Source organism: Diospyros lotus, chromosome 5, assembly GCF_014633365.1.
Source record: "Diospyros lotus cultivar Yz01 chromosome 5, ASM1463336v1, whole genome shotgun sequence".
Lineage (NCBI taxonomy): Eukaryota > Viridiplantae > Streptophyta > Magnoliopsida > Ericales > Ebenaceae > Diospyros > Diospyros lotus.
This window is the reverse complement of record NC_068342.1, coordinates 14,732,134-14,752,853: the sequence shown is the minus strand read 5'-3', so window position 1 is coordinate 14,752,853 and position 20,720 is coordinate 14,732,134. Positions and strand designations below refer to the sequence as shown.

The window sequence follows — 20,720 nt, the reverse complement described above, 5'->3', positions numbered from 1 at the left end:
TGACAGTTTCTGTCCTTAAAACACAAAATATTTTTCTTTTTGATATGCTTTCAAAACCTGAGATCATTGATCCGAACATGACATCAACAAGCATTTGATTAATCAATCTTTGTTTGTTTGAACGAATAAGATCACTTGACATGAGAAAATCATTTTAAATTGATGTATAACAATTAAGACAAGGGTATGGTTTGAAAAGAAACAAAGTATGTTTGAAAGTTGATTTTAAATCCAAGATATAGACAAAGATGTTGAGGTTTGTCATTTATCAAAATACCAAAACCATTACTAGAATATCATACCGCTATTCTTTGCATCTTTTATCATCGATTTCTGATGCATCGATTATAGACAGAAGATTAATATTTGCATAACAATATTAGTTCTACTTCATCAGTTGTGAATCGATATGTTTTTATCGATGTCCCTTCAATCAATTTGCATAAGTTTACATACATCGTTTATATAATCGATATCCCAACAGCCGGTATGGTTTAAATCACCTAGTGGTTTCCCAAAAAAGCATACCAATGGTCAGGCAACCAAATAGATGGTCTTAAGTAATATCAATTGTGTTTAATCAATTATTAACTAATATGTTTGACTGTTATCCTTTGCATCTTTTATCATCAATTTTTGATGCATCGATTATAAACAAAAGATTAATATTTGCATAACAATATTGATTCTTCTTCATCGGTTGTGAACCAATATATTTTTATTGATGTCCTTTCAATCAATTTGCATCGGTTTCCATACATCGTTTATATAACTGATTTGTCATAACCAACTTTGATCACTAGAAAATTTATATTCATATTGCAATTTATGTTCCATTTATAATACAATAATTTAATTATTAATTACAACAATGTAAATAAAAAAATAGGTTTAATACAATAAGTTGTGTCATCTTTATTCGAATTATGAGGGTGTCAATTCCTCGTCACCCTTTGTGTCATCCTTATTCGAATTTCGATGTGGTTGCTACCAATTCGTCATCACCTTTTGTGTCATCCTACAGTTGCAAAGTAAAGCAAATATCAAAAGTGAGATTTATCCAAAGGTAAATAAAATTGAGATAATGTGACTAACCACTCTTGCACGTTTCCTATCTTTTTTTTCTTCTAGAGAAATTGGATTTGAGTAAGTTTGGCTATCGTGACCAATTCGACCACAATGACCACATTTGATCCTCCTCTTTTCTTCATCGAATGAAGGAATTCAACAAACCTTGTGTCTTCCACATTTGTGTCTAGTAGCCGACGGTATCAATTGAGCATAAGCAATTTCATCAGGCATGGTCTAATCGGCCTGACTGCCCACCGACATTATAGAATCTGCGTAAGCACACAAGAGAGCTTTCAGTTTGGTAGTATGAGGAGCACAAGGTGTATAGGGCAATGTTGCGTGAACACACAACAGTCAAGGCATGTCCACATGGCAATTGGTCAAACTCAAACATTTGACATGTGCAAGTTCTCGCATTCAAGTCGACTATACCACTAGAATTCCCATCTTTAACATTAAATCTATAAATATCTATGGGTTTCGGATGCCAATATTGGGATAATGCCAATTTTTTCGCTATTTCCCCTTCAGCCCAAGCTGTGATATATAAATCTATTTGACTAGCATCACCCCATTTCTCATAAAACCAATGTTGAAGCATATTCCTTATGTACTCCATCAGACATTGAATCGGTAATTTTCGTGTATCCACCAAGGCTGCATTCAGGCATTCTATAATGTTTGTCGTCATGATATCAAACCACTTGCCATCCGAAATTACGTGTGCCCAACAACTAAAACTGGCCTCTCTAAGATAGGCACCAACGGTTGAAGCATAAAACCCCAGTTCATTAAATTCTAATTCCCTATAAGCCTTTGTTGCCTTGTAAAATAGGGCATGCACATTTTCGTACTTGAATTTAGCCTTAACGTTTTACCTAATGTGATATATACATGCAATGTGTGTGGCATTAAGGAACACTATCATTACCGCCTTCTATATGTTCTTATGTCGGTTAGACACAAATACCAAATTAGGTATCTCATCGCCAATTAGAAAGCGCAATTTTGTGAAGAACCATTCCCATGATGCATCATTTTCTGAATCTCTGACTCTCCACGCTATAGGATATATATTGTTGTTAGCATCTTTGCAGGTGGAAACAAACAAACTACTAAGATATGTACCCTTCAAAAAATAAGCGTTGACAACAATAATGAGTTACATTTGGGAACGGAATTCGGCTAGGCATGCACCAATGGCCATGAAAAGTTATTTGAATTTGTTGTTACCTTTAGTCTCCATTTTTGCAATAGTACCGGGGTTTTTCAACTTCAACATGTACAAATAATATGGAAGTAACCTGAACGATTCCTCCACACCTCCCCGGATCATGTCCAAAGCCTTTTCTAGCGATCGCCATGCCTTCTCATAACTGATGTTGACCCCAAAGTCCTTGTGAAAATTATTGATAATGTCCTTGGGCTTATAAATACGCTTCACATCCTCATATTTGGTTTGACATAAAGAGCCAATTACTCTGCTATTCACCTGAAAATGATCACAGTACATTATTGAAGATGAACATGCATGAATATTGACATATTTCCTTATTGTCCAACCAAAAAAAATGCCAAGCATTATTGTCTTCAAGCACTATTTACACTGTTCACGCTTGCATCTCAGGTACAATACATTATTTGTTAACTTTACAACTTTGTATTCATAATTATTCTTCAAAGCCAACAAACTCATCTTTTGATGCAATTCAAATTTTGACATGAAAACTTGGTTTAACTCAACTTCTAACACATTCGACGATGATCCATGGCTAACCTTTGGTAATTTCAAAGACGAGAGCAAACTAGGATGCTCAGCACGATTGGGTTTTGTAGAATCGTGTTGATCACTTTAAACCCCATGTTCAATATCATCCCAATTAACATATTCTGCACCATGCCCACCATCATTACAATTAACAACTTCGAGCCCATTCCCATTCACGGCATCATGACAATCATCATCTTTGAACCATATTGGACTATCGCTACCCAAACGTACCACCAGAGTATTACTCAATCATATATTCTCTGCAACCTCTTCGTTATTTCTAACATTAATATTATGTTGTGTGTTCAGTTGTATTTTATCCACAAAATCAACACATAACGAGCTTCTGAAATCTACACGAGAACATTCAACTAGAAAACACTCAACGTCTATATCATCATGAATCTCCATTAGAAGTGCGAACATATCTAACTTCTTAAACTTGTATTTTAGCTCAACCGACTTCTCAGCCAGACTAACATTGAACTACGTGTATATGGAACTTACCAATTGTTCAAAAATGCAATCTGGCTCCATGCGTATTACTCGACCACTTTTATGGGTCACATACTTATATTCTTTGACATCAAAATCATATTCCCATTGGCCTTCAAACATCATAGGTACAAAGATAAGTGACATTTTTATAATATAAATTGAATTAAAACATATACGTTGTTTAACGTTATATCAATTTTCCACATATTAATGTGTAAGAATATATCGGTTAACACATATTGGTTCACATAAGATCTAAACCGATAATAAGATATCGATATCAATGTGTAAGAAAATATTAGTTAACACATATTGGTTTACATAAGATCTCAACTATTAACATGCTATCGATATATCATTTCAAAACAGATGTCGGTACATACATATATGTTCGACATCGATATATCAACCGATATAAACATGAGAAATATATAAGTTTAACCTACAAGTTGATATATATTATCGGTTACAAATATTAATCGATATATCAATTGATATAACGAATTGCATACTTTTCGCTGAATCAAACTTTTTGATGAAGAAATAGAGTTAGTTTCATTTACAAACTCATTACTTTTTCATTCAAAAAATCATAGAAAATAGAATAAACTACTCTGAAATCAATCAAGCTTCCAACATACATTGACCATCAGTTTTTTAAAAATAAGAAAATGAATAAATACCTGATATGGAGAAAAGCTACAGAATCTGCAGAGTGAATAACAACAATGGCTTTAACGAAGACGGTAAATGTTGAAGCAGAAATACTTAGATGGAGAGAAAGAAAGAAATACGAGCTAGAGATATTGACGACGAGTGTGAATGTGCGGGAAAGAATAAGACATGATCCTATACCTTATACAAGTAGGCATTTTTCTTCAAAAAAAATTCAAAAGTCCTAATTTTGTAAAAGTTTTCAAAATGTCCTATTTTTGCAAAGATGAGTCCGGAAGTCCTATTTTTGCAAATTTCCAAGCTGATGATAGAATTTTAGTCACAGTAGAAAGAAACAACTAACACTCAGAGGAGGCGAAACTCAGAGAGAGAGAGAGAGAGAGAGAGAGAGTCAGGGAGGCCACAAAACCCTAATCCGAGAGAGAGAGAGAGAGAGAGAGAGAGAGAGGGAGAGGGGGCCTAAAAACCCTAATCCTAGGCTCCACCGTAAACAACCGCGCGCCACCATGGAAGGCGAAGACGACGCATCGGCGCAGATGATCGACGAGATCTACGCCAACGGCGGCGACGATGCCCGGCGCCACAGGCCAATCATCAGTGGCGAGCAGCTCGACATCGAAGCGTACGCCGCACTCTACAGCGGCCGGACCAAGATCATGCGGCTTCTTTTCATCGCCGACCACTGCGACAACAACGTTTCGATGCAGCTGGAGGCGCTGCGAATGGCGTACGACGAGATCAAGAAGGGCGAGAACACACAGTTGTTCCGAGAAGTTGTTCAGAAGATCGACGGCCGGTTGGGCCCCAATTACGGTCCCGACCCGGCTTGGACTGACGCTGTTGATCGCAGGGCCGAACAGAGGAAGGATAAGCTCGAGAATGAACTCAATGCTTATCGGGTATGCATTGGTCTCTCATAGTTTTCTGTTAATGCTGTCTAATCAGTTTTTCCCAGTGTATCTGAATATACGTACATCACATGTTTATATTTCTGAGTTCAGTTTTTATAATTCTAAGCTTGTTGAGATTAGTCGAGTTTCTGAAACAGGACAACCAGAAAATGGGTTTTGTAAAGGGGAACTGTTTCCAATGAAAATTTTGAATACAGCAATTATTTTAGGAAGCAAGTCCGTTTTCTGAATTGCCAAACACTGGTTTAACACAAAAGGGTGAAGATACGATGGCGGCTGGGTGTATACAGATGTCTATGCGAGTAGATAATGTAAGTTGATGCGATTTTTAGGGTGCCAGCTGGAATTTTATCATGAATATTTCTGGATGGTGTTTCACCAGCATTTTATTTGGTTGCATTATGCAGCAGTTTTGGAACAAAAAAAGTTGCAGTTTGAATGTGTTAAGCGTAATGTCACTCTGCTAGACGATGTTATTATTGCAATTTCAGTGGCTGATTGACATCGTTTTTGAATTTGATATTGGTGTTTCGGTGAATTCTTGTACCAGTTCTGAAGTTTTTGTTGGGAATTAGGCGGTGAGAATAAGGGGAATGAGGTTTCGCTATGGGTCAGAGATTTCAGATTGACTCATTGTATTTTAAGTTCAAGTGTCCAAAGAGTTTGTTCAGGTTGGGAATTATCACATTTGAGAATGACTTCTACTTGGTAATTACATGAGGGTTCTAATATATATGCTTACTCTTGGGGTGACTGCACTGAGGTGTGATGCTGAACAATTTTGTTCTTACCCATTGGGAGAATACACACCTTTTATTCATTTGTTTAAGAGACTTAAAATAGCATGTATTCCAAATTCCAATCATCCAAGCACAACCTTTTGGTGTGTGAATTTATTTGTTGATCTTTGGGGACTAGTTTAATCCTTTGGCATCTGCCTATACTATAGTCCTTGACTTACTTGGACACATTTGCAATGGGCTCATTTAAAGATTGATGCTGACATTGTTTATTTGAGATTGGTATGAGAATGTCTTATCCTTTCTTAGGTTGTCTAGTTTTAACATCTTTTTTTCACCCGAGCCTCTTGGTTTTGAGTGGCGTGTAAGGATGCTTGATGTTGACCTTTTTTAATTGTCATTTTGACTAGATACTAGCACTAATCTCAAAACTTTGGACCTGATTGGAGTCTGGACATTGGCTTCTCATTAAGATTCTATCGTCTTAACAGATTGATTGCTGGTGGGTTGATTGGAATCATCTTCCTGGGGGGTTGGCTAGCATGAAGTTGAATTATTGGCTCAGAGATGTACTTACTTTTGTGGAGTGTGTTGCTGGTGGGTTGATTGAATCATCTTTTTTTGTTTCTTATTCTTTGTGCTTGTGGTCTTGAGGGTGGAGTTGTTGGCAATTGCTAATAGTAATATTAGGGTCTGTTTGGCCTGGTTTTCATGTTTATTTTTTTTTTTTGGTTTTCTTTTTCATTATTTTAGAAGTAGAAATAGAATGAATTTGTATGTAGAAATAGGTATGCATCATGCCAAATAGGAAGAGGTTTTTACAATATCAAATCCTTTTAAAATTAGGAATATTGGCATATATGAATGCATATCTATATACGAAGACTAAAGCAAAAACAGAGAAATGAGAGACATTAGAAGAGAAAGATTAGAGAGATGATGGATAGATTGGTTAAAGGAGTCGACGTGTCCCATCATCCAACTAGGTTTTCTAGAAGCTCATAATACAAGTTGGTATGAATGTGTAAAGTTGGGCAGATTTGGTAGTGAGTAGACAAATTTATATCAATTGCAAGATTTCATTGTTCATTATTCTCATACATAAATAATTTCTTTTGTATAATTCATATTTTGGAAATTTAGTCCATACGAAAAATTTTACTCTCTTTTTGAACCCTGTATTTGCATAATGTAATTTTCCTATAAATTATTAGAGCTTAAGATATCATGCAAGCTTTTTTTATTAAATTTTTATGATTTATTGATCATGTGCTAAGGTAATGTTGCATGATATATGGGATTTGTTTGCATTTATTTGATTGTCAGTGAAATGGACTGGATACTTGGATTTTGAAGGGGAAATTTTTTGTGAGAACTTTTGTTAGATCGTAAGAGTTGACTGTGTTTGTTTAGGGTGGAACTTGAGAAATTTGGAGGGAGAGTTAGATTGAAGAGGGAGAGCAGCAAGAATGGGGGAAGAACATCAAGGGAGAAGGAGAGAATAGAGAAATAGAGGGAAAGGATTCAATTATTATTCACATAATCGCCATCCTCTTACAAGTAGCCTTTTATAGGCATAGGCTGGCTATCGTAACTAAAGGCATATTCTAGAATAAAAACAATCATCTGCGCCTAACATTACCCATGTATATCTAACAAAATCATAACAATTTGTAGCTCAATTACAATATTATCCCTCTATTGCCCCTAGGGTTGTGACAATTCCCCCCTCCTTAAGAGAGTTCTTGTCCCCAAGAACTTGCAGTGACTGGCTACGGTTCAACCAGTTCCTGTTAAGACCCTAGGATTTTCTAGGGTTTGAATAGGAATTTAGAAGAAGAAGAAGAACAGAATGGGAAGGGAAATAAAACAGAAAGAGGGAGAACGAGAAAGAGAAAAGAATAGAGAGAGATGTATGGAGAATTGGAGAAAGATAGACTAGAGAGAGAGAATATGGAAAACATTCATGTATTATTCAATAATCCCTTCCGCTATTACACAAGCCTTCTTATAGGCTCTCTCCTAACTCCGTAACAATCATTCAGCTAACTCCTAACCCCCTAACAGCTTACAACACAACCCTTTGTTAGTTATAGCCCCATTTGTCCCCTATACCCCTAGGTTCCTAACAATCCCCACCCCTTCAGAGAGTTCTTGTCCTCAAGAACTCACATTGACTTGCCCTATTTGTCATCCAATCCCAGCTTTCACTAGCTGTTTCGTTCTTTTTTCTTTCTTTCTCCTCTTCATCCTTTTCCTCTGACCTTCTTTTTCTTTTGTTTTTTCTGCAAACATAAAATGTATACCTCGAAGATCTCCATGCCAAGTATCTCTTCTCCCCTTGTTTGTTAGTTCCAGCAATCTCCTTAACCTCTGCTAAGACCAGTTCCACTGCCTCAATATCAGTAATTTTCCCCAGATGCAACAATTGAGTAGTATAGACTCGCTTTAATTGTTTCCTTTGCTCCTTCGTAGCTTTTTCCTGCTTGCTCCCATTCACCAATAGTTCTTCTTCAGCAAGCTTTTCCGTCATTGGTGTCGCAGTTACTTTTCCTAAGGAATCAATGTCTTCCAATCCTGTTGCTTCAAGAGAAACAAATTTAAGATCTTCAAAATCTGATTTCGCTACCTCTCCAGCTTCTTGATTTCTGGCGTCAATCGCAGGTTCTTTTGCCATAGTTACCTCTTTCAAGGGTGTCACATTGTTGTCTCCAGTATATGCCATTCCTTCCTTGCCATCCAGACTTGCCTGATTCTCTTTAGCTGATTTATCAACTTTTTGTTGCAAATTAGGGGTATTGAATTCTTCATTGCAACTCTCGATTCCTATCCAATCCTTTGCAAGTAGTTCATCCACTTCTCGCAAGTCAGAGGTTTTGGGTAGGATTCCATTTTTTACTGGAATCATTTCCGTTGTGGATCTTGGAAAAAATTCCTTTGGTAAAGGGATCTGGAATTTCAATGAAATCAACATCATTAATACATCTAATTTTTGACTGAGAATATCACATTTCCCCTTGAATCCTTTCTCCATCTCCCCGATCCCCATCCTTGAAATTTACTTTTGAAATAGCAACCTGTCACTTGCCTTGAACATTTCCCAAGAACCGTATTGAATTTATCGGAACTCCTGCCCTATGTCAGATCTCGAATCTGGCAATGGCTCCTTCCGCAATTCAGAAGGAATTGCGCGCGAATGAGAAACCTGAAGGAAGTGAAATTAGAGGCCGAGAGATAGAGATAGAGAATCGAGAGAGGGATTGGTGAGGAAAAATGTGATTCAATTGTATTTTTAGATGCCCACTTTAGCGGAATGAGCTGGCTCATATACCCTCCTCAAGGAAGCGCCAAAACATTTGAATTACAAGTAGCTAACTACCAGCTTCTACACACTTCTATGCTCCAATCTCTTACTCCCTTTATTACTACATTACCCCTTCGACTAATAGGCGTCCTTGACCTTGTCCGTGACAATTCCCCTCCCCATAGGATTCTTCTTGTCCTCAAGAAGATTTTATAGGAGTTCGACTGCCCTCGAAAATTGCTAGAGTAAGTCTGGTAGATACTCCCAGGTGTTGTTTTCCAGATAGAGGTTGGACCGGCGGACTAGCACCTGAGTGAGGGGGAGGTTTTGTTTGTATATCACTCGTTTATCCACGATAGCGACAGGTTCAGTTGCCTGTTGCGATGCTGGAGCAGCCAGGGGTAGAGTTGCACTCATCAGGTTGGTACCAAGAGATGGTTTGAGGAGAGAGACGTGGAAAACGGGATGAATGGAAGTCTCTGCTGGAAGTTGTAATCGGTAGGCCATTTTGCCCACCCGAGCTAACACTTCATACGGCCCATAGAATTTAGGACTGAGTTTGGACACTGCGGATGGTGAGAGAGTCTTCAATCGTGCGTGCCTCAGTTTCAGATAGACTCGGTCCCCAACTGAGAAGTTTCGTTCACTCTGTTTTTTGTCAGCGTATTGCTTCATTTGGTTTTGGGCGCTTGCCTATTCCCTTTTTAGTGTCTGCATCACTTGTTGCCGTTGAGTGAGATAATCATCCACTGTGGCTACCAAGTTGGGGCCACCACTGACCAGTAGCAGTGGTGGTTTGTAGCCAAATAAGGGCTCAAATGGGGTCATTTTCAAGGATGAGTGGTAGTTGGTGTTGTACCACCATTGTGCCAAAGGCAACCACTTGTGCCACCCTATGGACTGCACCAAGCACACACACCGAAGGTAGATCTCAAGGCATTGATTCACTCGTTCCGTCTGTCCATCCATTTTCGGATGATATGCCGATGACATGTGGAGCTTGGTACCAAGTGATTTCATAAGCTCCCTCCATAGTGTCACAACTCATGGGTAGTGAGAAGGGCATTATTGTAATAAGGTTGTAGTAGTTAGTATGAGGTATTTTGTAAGTTGTTAGGAACACATGGGTGCTATTTTCCATATTTCAGTTACTATTGAATAGCTTATAAATAGGCCCTAAAATGTAGAGAAATGCATGTTGATGAATGAAGTGATTCTTATCTCCCTAATTCTCTCTCTCTCTTGTTTCCTCTCTAATCTCTCCCTCTAACTCTCTCTTTGAATTCTCTCTCCCTCCTTTAATTCTATCATCCAGTTTCTCTCCCAAATTCCAATCACAACCCTAGGTAACCCTAGGTATGTGACAAATGGTATCAGAGTTGGTCCTTTCTCGGTTGTGAATCTTGATAAATTCGTATAAGCTTGGATCAAAATCGAGAAGGCGCAAGCGAATCTTGGCTCGAACTTGTAGGTGGAGTCCATTGTGAGAAGTAGATTCCTCCGATTCCTTTGCTCGTTGATTTCCGAACCTTAGGTGGTAGAAATTGATCAATTGTAAGGCAATCCTTAGCGGCAACGGAATTAATTGGACTTTTAAGAGGCGATTCCAGAAATAGCAGAGAGTTGACGGAGCGAGGATCCGACTTTGTTATTGATCTCCGACGGTGACTGAGATTAGCGATTAGGAGCATTTGTTCCAATCGAAGTTTGAAGGTCTTGAAGGCAGATTGGAACCGAGCAGAGCCAGGCTAACCTCAACCATAATCCTGACGGTGATTATCGGAAGGGCGAACTGAAGCGCGGAGCAAAGAAATTATCGGCTAATACTGAGGCGCATTGGAGTAGCAATTTCGTGAAGTTAATTCAACAAGTTCACAAAAAGAATCGGTTCTCTGGAAACTGCTACAAGTATTGATCGAGGTGAGGAGAGGCGAATCGGAAGCCACCACTTGCGTGGAAGTGGATCGGTAGGGCCAGAGTGTCAGCGACTTCTGGTCATTGATCGAGCAACGATTTAAACGGAAATTAAGGCATCGAAGAGAAGCCGATCGAACTCGACAACAATTGCAACTGCTTTCAGTGACCAACTCAAATCAGGTAGGAAGAAGAGTTAGGCAGCGAAAGTTGCTTCGGAAACCAGACAGTGGACGATGATTGGGTTGCAACACCGCTGGGGGAATTTGATTCGCATCGATCGGGGTAGAAAGCGACTAGTTGCAAGGCGGAACTGAACTCGACTTTGAATGGAGAAGCCGAGCACAGCAAACGTCGATCGGAAGTGAATTGGATTAGAAAGGCGAGGCTGAGGCGCGATTATAGCAGAGCCGTGGGCGATTCAAGAATTCAGGAGAATGAGAATTTCAAGTAGATGTCGGTGATTGGGTGAGACTAGGCGATCCTTGAATCACTTTGATTCCGACAAACTTGCTGCATGTGGTTGAGGCGAGAAGGTAGGCGTGGTCAGGAGCGGAAATTCAGGTCTAGGTCACTGCATGTGACCAAGTCGTGAAAGAAGGTGCGATCAGAAACGGTACAGGGGTGAATTTCGGCGATTTGGAGGAATTACAGCGAGCGGAATGATACTTCTCTGTTATTAATTTCCAGGGGTGATCTTCGTTTGAGATCTGGAGGTGACTTTGAAGGACTGCAATGGAACCGATCATTCCTCAGCTGTGAGTCAGGCAGCTCCAAAAGCAAAATTAGCAGTGATCAGTTGCAGTCAAGGCGAAACAACGGTTGCAGTCGAGGTGCAGCAGTGACCGAGGCAGAATAGGTTGCTGAATTTAGGTTCCAGCGAATTTAGATTGGCTGAACTTGAAGCTGCTAAGGTTGCGGATTTGGAAGCGATCGATTATCGATAGGTCTTGGTGATTTATTGAAGCAATTTCAGTGACTGAATTCCGGTGGGTTTGGAGTATCGAAATAAGTTTCCGGAGTGGTCTTTGGAAGCTGATTAAGAGGCTGTTGCAGGGTGTAATTTCAAGGAATTGAACTGAGGAGATGGCCGAAGGACTAATTGCTGCAACAAAGGAAATTAAGGACCTCCGTAGGCAGCTGGGTGATTTTTTGATCCTGCGTTCATATAAATTTCAGACTGCTAATTGGACTTTGTCTACTTCAATTCTAAGTGCCGATTTGCCCACTCTTGCTCCATTGGCTATTCCAGTGTTTGACAGGGATATGTCAAAATGGTGGATTCGGTAATGTGAACGGGTGTTCTACCAACACCAAGTGGCTGAAAAGGAGAAGGTAAAAATGGCTGCAACTAATCTAAGTGGAATTCCATACGTTTGGTTCCAAAATTGGAGCTGGGGAAGGGTGGAATTGAGCTGGCCGTAGTTTGTAATTGGCTTGTGTAACTGGTTTGGAGAAAGGACCAAAACTTATAGTATCAAGGGAGCTTCTAAGGCTGTTAATTTGGAGATGCAAGAAGCTGATGAGGAAGAAAAAGAAGCAGTAGAAGGGATCGAAGAATTGGGGGATGGCAGTCCAACAATTGGCAGCACCTCAAGCACTCTCATTGGTACTGAAAATCCAGCCGCTAAAATCCTCAATATGACACCGTTGGAGGAGGTAGCTGTTGAGGATAAAGTTGAGATGTTAGCTAACAGTCCGGGAGCCAAAGATCTTGGAATGGAAACGCCCACAACAGCCTTAGATTGTGGAGATTTTAAATCTATTTCCCTTGAAAGAATAGGAATGGAAGGAGTGGCTGAATTACCTACTCTGAATCAGGTAACTCCAACTGAGAAATTAGTCAATTGGAGGGAAATTTGTGCCTTAATCGAAGTGGATAACCAATGGAGGGTAGTTCAAGTATGGTTAGAGGTTAAGGGAGGATGCTTGCATGAAATTGATTACACTAAAACCTTCCAGCAATATGTTTTTGATTTAGAGCAATGGAGGATGCAGAAGGATAAAGTGAAACAAGATGAAAGGAAGAAAAAGAAGGGATTCTTTGTTGAAGGAACCGAGACCCTTGTTGTTTTGCTTACTCATGTTTCCGTTGGTGTGGTAGCAAGACATACTACTGTTGCTGCTGAGGAGAAGGAAAAAAGAAAGCAAAAGAGAAGGGAAAAACAAGATAAAAAGAAGGAAGAGCGAAGAAGAAACCAATGGGTGAGGACGGGCATTGGATGAAGAAACAATAGCTTGGTTATAATAAGTTTCTTAGGGACAAGAAACCTTTCAAGGGGAGGGGAATGTCACAACTCATAGGTAGTGAGAATGGCATTATTGTAATAAGGTTATAGTAGTTAGTAGGAGGTTTTTTGTGAGTTGTTAGGAGCACATGGGTGTTATTTTCCAAATCCAAAACATGAATTCTAGACAAATTATGAAAAATCGTTTGGGCGTGGGCGTAACCCTTCATAGCGACGCGCTACACTGCCCCCGTGTAGTGACAAGTGAGCTAGGGCCGCTGCATCGGCGCCCGGATGTAGTGATAAATGAGCAAGGGTTCCCGCATTTGCTTGGACGGATGTGGGTAAAGAAGCTAGTCCAAAATCAAAATCAAAATCAAAACCAAAATCAAAATCAAAACCAAAACCAAAATCAAAAACAAAATCAAATTCAAAGTCAAGGCCAAAAACAAAATCAGAGATTAAGGATTGGGTCATGGAACATAGGAACATTAACAGGCAAAGCTATGGAAGTGGTGGATGTGATGATTAGGAGAAAAATTAATATTATGTGCCTTCAAGAGACGAGATGGGTAGGGAAAAAAGCAAAAACTTTATCAGAAGCTGGATATAAAATATGGTACACAGGAACTGATCGAGCAAAAAATGGAGTGGGGATTATTATGGAGAAAAGCTTAATAGATGAGGTAGTGGATGTAAAGAGAATAGGGGATATGATTATTATGGTGAAGATTAGTCTAGGAAGAATGACTATGAATATCTTTAGTACATATGCACCACAAGCGGGGTTAGGTGATGAGATAAAAGCAAAATTCTGGGAGGACCTAGAGGGACTCATACAAATGATACCAAGAGGAGAGAAAGTGATTATAGGAGGTGACTTAAATGGGCACGTGGGTAGAGACGGAAACGGATATAGAGAGGTACATGGAGGGTATGGATTTGGGGAAATTAATAATGAGGGTAAATCTATCCTAGATTTTGCTATGGCATATGGGCTCATTATAACCAATACTAGGTTCAAAAAACGGGACGAACACTTAATCACATATAAAAATATCACCTCAAGCACCCAATAGATTATTTCCTCATGAGACAAGAGGATTGGTTATGTTGTAGGAATTGTAAGGTGATACCAGGAGAGTGTTTGACTACTCAACATAGTCTTCTAGTACTTGACGTTCAAGTAAGAAATTGGAAGAGAAAAAATCACATAAAACAAAATCCAAGAATCAGGTGGTGGAATTTAAAAGGGGAGAAACAACTAATCTTCAAAGAAAAATTAAGGGGTAGAAGGGAATGGAATGGAGAAAGACAAACAAACCAAATGTGGAAAGAAATGGCTAATGCTCTGAGAAGCACGGCAAAGGTAGTCCTTGGAGAGACAAATGGTAGAGCCCCTAACCTTAAGGAGTCTTGGTGATGGAATGAAGAGGTACAATTGAAAATTAAAAATAAGAAAACTTGCTATAAGGCGGTATATCAATGCAACAATGAAGAAAATCAAAAAAATTATAAAGAAGCAAAAAAGGCAGCAAAAAGAGCTGTTAGTGAAGCAAGGTCAAAAGCATATGAGAATCTATATAAACGACTTGATACAAAAGATGGAGAAAGGGATATATATAAATTAGCTAAAGCAAGAGAAAGAAAAACACGGGATTTAAATCAAGTGAAATGCATAAAAGATGACAATCAAAATGTTTTAGTAAATGAGGGAGCGATTAAGGAGAGATGGAAGGAGTATTTCACAGAATTATTCAATGATGGTGGTGACACAAGAGTTAGGTTGGGACATCTTAGTAACTCCGAAGGGAATGTGAGCTATACATTCTATCGACGCATAAGTTCAAATGAAATAAGGCAAGCATTAAAAAAGATGAAAAATCATAAGGCAGTGGGACCAGATAATATACCAATAGAAGCATAGAAATGCATGGGAGAAGAGGGCATTTCCTGGCTAACGCAACTATTTAACGCCATCCTTAAATCAAAAAAGATGCCAGATGAGTAGAGGAAGAGTACTTTGGTTCCTATATGCAAGAACAAAGGAGATGTTCAAAACTGTGAAAATTATAGAGGAATTAAGTTAATGAGTCATACCATGAAACTCTGGGAGAGAGTAATAGAGCAGAGGCTCAGAAAGGAAACAAAGGTGTCAGAAAATCAGTTTGGTTTCATGCCTGATAGGTCAACAATAGAAGCTATATATTTATTAAGGCGTCTAATGGAAAGGTATCGAGATCATCAGAAGAACCTACATATGGTGTTTATAGATCTAGAAAAGGCCTATGATAGGGTCCCTAGAGAAGTATTATGGAGGGTTTTAGAGAAGAAAGGAGTCAAAATAGCCTATATACAAGCCCTTAAGGACATGTATCATGGTGTAGAGACAAGGGTCAGAACATGCGAAGGGAATACTGAACCATTTACAACTACAATAGGACTGCATCAAGGTTCTGCACTAAGCCCATACTTATTTGCCCTAGTAATGGATGAACTCACTAAAGATATTCAGACAGATGTGCCATGGTGTATGCTATTTGCAGACGACATAGTGTTGGTGGATGAAACAAAAGACGGAGTGAACACTAAGCTTGAGTTGTGGAGAAACAATTTGGAATCTAAAGGATTTAAATTAAGCAGAAAGAAAACAGAATATATGGAATGCAAATTTAGTAAAAATGCAAGAGTAGATGATGTTATAATAAAATTAGAAGACCAAATCTTACAAAGAAAAGACCATTTTCGATATTTGGGATCAGTGATTCAAAAAGATGGAGAAATCCACGAGGATGTCGCACATAGAATTAAGGCAGGTTGGCTAAAATGGAGAAATGCATCGGGGGTGTTATGTGATGGTAAAATCCCATTAAAATTGAAAGGAAAATTTTATAGGACAGCTATAAGACCAGTCCTGTTGTATGGCTCAGAATGTTGGGCAGTCAAATACCAGCATGAGCAAAAGACGAGTGTAGCGGAGATGAGGATGTTAAGATGGATGTGCGGACATACAAGAAAGGATAAAATTAGAAATGAAGTTATTCGTAATAAGGTAGGAGTAGTGCCAATCGAGGAGAAGATGAGAGAGACTAGACTAAGATGGTTTGGTCATGTGAGAAGGAGACTAAGAGACGCTCCTGTGAGGAGAGTTGATGAAATGGAACAATTAGTCACAAAAAGAGGTAGAGGTAGACCCAATAAGACTTTGGGAGAGACATTAAAATTTGATATGAAATATATGGATCTAAATGAGGATATGACAAAAGACAGAAATACATGAAAGTCTAGAATTCATGTAGCCGACCCCACATAGTGGGATAAAGGCTAGATATGTTGTTGTTGTTGTATTGAATAACTTATAAATAGGCCCTAAAATGTAGAGAAATGCATGTTGATGAATGAAGTGATTCTTATCTCCCTAATTCTCTCTCTCTCTCTTGTTTCCTCTCTAATCTCTCCCTCTAACTCTCTCTTTGAATTCTCTCTCCCTCCTTTAATTCTATCATCCAGTTTCTCTCCCAAATTCCAATCACAACCCTAGGTAACCCTAGGTATGTGACACATAGTAAGCTGGTGAAGACTTTGTCTCGATCAAACACAATGACTTGAGGCAAGCCGTGTAATTTTCCAACTTGATCTAGGAACACTCGCGCCACTTCTTGGGCTGTGAAGGGATGAGTTAGACTTAAGAAATGGTTGTATTTGGTGAGTCTGTCCACGATTACCAATATGCAGTCTTTGCCCTCTAACTTGGGTAATCCTTCCACGAAGTCCATACTGATGCTGGACCATGCTTGCTCCGGTTGAGGCAAGGGTTGCAGCAGCCCTGAAGAGTGAATGTTCTCATGTTTACACCGGCTGCAAATGTCACAATTCTTTATCTAACTCTGCGCTGCCTTCTTCAACCCCGGCCAATAGAACAATTGTTGTACTCGGTTATATGTGCTTTGGACCCCCGAATGGCCTCCTACGGGCGAATTATGCAGAGTTGTTAGGATCTTTCTTCGTAGCAGCTCGTCACCTCCGATTACCAGCTTCTCTTTGTATTCTTAGCAACCCATTCCTTAGCAAGTAACCCGGTTTGCTCGTGGGGTCTAGTGTCAGTTGCTCCATTAGATCCTTGGTCCATTCTGCTTTCTCGTAACTAGCTGCTACCTCTAGGTGCCATTCTGGTATGATAGAAGTCATGGTTGTCGTTGTTCCTTCCTCCATATAGCGGGAAAAGGCATCGGCTGCTTTGTTCTCGTGTCCTTTCTTGTATTGAATGGTGTAATCAAGACCCATGAGTTTAGACATACCTTTCCTTTAGAGGGGTGTGTGTAACTTCTGTTGCAATAGGAATTTCAAGCTTTCATGATCAGTTCAAATAATGATCTTACTCCCTTCCAAATAATGCCTCCACTTGTCTACTGCTATCAAGACCGCCAGAAGTTCTTTCTCGTATACACTGAGATCGAGGTGCTTTGGTACTAAAGCCTGGCTGATGAAGGCTATGGGCCTTCCTCCCTGAGCGAGCTAACACTGTTCCCACTCCATAGTTGCTGGCATCAGTTTCTAAAACAAACGGTTGATTAAAATTAGGGAGGTTCAATGTAGGAACCTCACACATGGCTTTCTTTAGTTGATCAAAGGCAGCTTCAGCTGCTTCATCCCAACGGAATTCGTCTTTTTTGAGCAACTCAGTTAATGGCTTGCTGATGATGCTGTAATTTTTAACAAATCGTCTATAATAACCTATGAGACCCAAGAATCCTCGCAAACTCTTCATGTTAGTCAACCGTGGCCGGTCATTCATTGCTGCAATCTTTTGGAGGTCAGTGCTCACCCCCTTTTCTGATATAACATGGGCTAAATATTCCACCTGAGTTTGTGCAAAGGCACATTTGGACTTCTTGATGAACAACTTATTGAATCTAAGGATTTGCAAGGTCAACCGTAAGTGCTCTATGTGTTTAGGGAAGCTAGGGCTGTAAATTAGGATATCATCAAAGAAAACCAGAATGAATTGGCGAAGATAGGGTTCGAATATTTGGTTCATGAGGGCTTGGAAAGTTGCTGGTGCGTTAGTTAAACCGAAAGGCATTACTAAGAATTCGTAGTGCCTTTGGTGGGTCCTAAAGGCTGTTTTGTGGATATCTTGGGGGCTCATACGAATTTGATGATATCTTGAACGGAGGTCGAGTTTGGAGAAAACTTTGGCTCCATGTAACTCGTCTAGTAGGTCCTCTATGATAGGGATAGAGAACTTATTCTTTATGGTAAGGGAGTTGAGTTGGCTGTAGTCTATGCAAAACTGCCAACTGTCGTCCTTCTTTTTGACTAAGAGAAGAGGAGAGGCATATGGGCTGATGCTGGGTCGAATGACTGATTGCTGAAGCATTTCCTTAATCATGCGTTCAATCTCAGCCTTTTGTTTTGGGGGATACCGGTAAGGTTTATGGTGTGGTCAAACGATTTGGGAGGGGGTAGAGCTTTCGGTTCCTCAAACAAATCCTTAAATTCAACTAAGAGTTCATCAAGTAAGTCCAGTTGAGTTACCTCCTAAGGGATGGAGCCATTCTTCGTTGCTTCCAGTTTGAGTTTCCCACCATAATCCAGTTCTTCCTTCTCCTGCTCAATTGTTTGTATCGAGAACAATTGAGCCACCTGTGTCCACTTGCTTTTGAATAGCTTATGTAGTCTTTTGCTTGAAATAAGTTTGCAAGTACCAGCCTCTGCACCGCCAGTGATAGTCATTCGTTTTCCCCCTTTGTCGAAAGTGACTTCCATTTTCTTAAAGTCAAAGCAAATGGGGCTTACTTCTCTCATCCAATCCACGCCTAAGACCATATCGCAGCCTCCTAACTGGAGAAGTCTTAGGTCAGCTTCGAAGTTTACCCCCTGCATCTGCCAACAGAATCCCATGCAAGCAGACTTACAGATCACCTTCTGTCCATTAGCCATTGTAATAGACAATGGAAGTGTCCCGGTAAGTCAACAATGGAGCCTCTTAGCCACTCTTTCATCCAGGAAGCTATGTGTGCTTCCGTTGTCAATGAGTATAGATAGGTCGTCCTCCTATGCCTTACCATCTACTTTTATGATTTTACTTGTGGATACTCCCCTTAGTGCATGGAGAGAAATCTCCATTTTCTCTTCGTCTCCTTCGTTCTCTTGGGTCTCTGCTTCTTCAACCTCTTCTTCCCCATCCTCTGTTCCTTCTAGCAGCAGCAATTGGCGTTTGCATTGATGGCCTGGCGTGTATTTGTCTCCACACTTGAAACAAAGTCCAGCTAACCTCTGCTGTTCTCTCAAATTGTTCCCAAACGATGGGGAATGGAGCTGGCAAAGCTAACGCCTTACCGTTTGATCCCCTTGTTCCTCCTTCCTTATTCCACCCCCTGTTACTCTATTGAATAGGCACCTGCCAACCTCTACTCACCCTTTTCTGCTTCTTCAATAATGCCTCTATCGCTAGTTCTTGCAGCTTAGCACACTCTGTAGCCTGCTGTACTATTTTTGGTTGGAACATTTTCACTATGGGGCGGATTTCTTCGCTCAAGCCGCTGATGAAACTTGACACGAAGTAACCCTCAGTAAGTGTGGGATTGGAGATCGACATGAGGGCCTTCAATTCCTTAAACTTTTGTTGGTAGACTTGCACAGATTTTCCTTGTTTTAGTTTATTAAATTCTTCTACCATGTCTAACATTCCTTTCTCCCCAAATCTTCCACACATTCCTTCCACAAATTCTTCCCAAGAGCACTCGTCTTTCACTCCCATCCACCCCTGGTACCATGCATCCCCCACATCGTTAAGGTAGGTCGCAACAATTGTTACCTTCTATTGTTCGGCCACGTTATAGAGACGAAACACTCTCTCACTATGCCTCACCCACCATCGCGGATTCTGGCCATCAAATGAAGGAATCTCCATATGCGGCATCAACATCCCGCTCTGGTTCGATCCTTGTGCTACGCTTGATCTCTTGACGCCCACGTTTTCTTCCATCATTGGTTGCTCTGTTTCCAGTTCCGCAGATCCCTTTGATTTGCTATTACCCCCTAGATCATTTAGGATCGGTTTCGAATGCTCCATCGGAGGGAACTCCGGAGAGATTCGTACCTGAGTTTGGCGTGAAAGCATCAGCATAAACTGATGCATGTGATCCTGGAGAGTTTGGTTCTGTTCTCTCATTTGCTCCTCTAACCGAGCAGTCTGTGATCAACTCTCCTCCCGCCACAAGTTCACCGCTCCATCGATCCTTCTTTCCACCGAATTTTCAAACGTCTCCATCCGATTCTGCATCTCCGATACTGACGCAATCACCTGCTAGAGTTGCGCTTCCATATGCTTCATCCGAGTTCCGTCTGCCATGGCCCTCCCGATCGCCCATGAACGTGCTCTCATACCAAATTGTCAAATCTCGAATCTGGCAATGGCTCCTTCCGCAATTCATAAGGAATTGCGCGCGAATGAGAAACCCGAAGGAAGTGAAATTAGAGGGAGAGAGATAGAGAAAGAGAGAGAATCGAGAGAGAGATTGGTGAGGAAAAATGTGATTCAATTGTATTTTCAAATGCTCGTTTTAGCGGAATGAGCTGGCTTATATACCCTCCTCAAGGAGG

The 20,720-nt window shown here is 40.2% G+C and overlaps 1 protein-coding gene across 1 annotated transcript in view; it reads left to right on the top strand.

The window, feature by feature from the left end:
• Positions 1 to 4,339: 4,339 nt before the first annotated feature.
• Positions 4,340 to 20,720, top strand: part of LOC127801743 (COP9 signalosome complex subunit 1) — a 39,144-nt gene continuing 22,763 nt past the window's right edge. Inside the window, exon 1 of the mRNA XM_052337117.1 lies at positions 4,340 to 4,914. Coding sequence (XP_052193077.1) covers positions 4,522 to 4,914 — 393 coding nt within the window. The 5' untranslated portion in view covers positions 4,340 to 4,521. The remainder of the gene's footprint in view (positions 4,915 to 20,720) is intronic.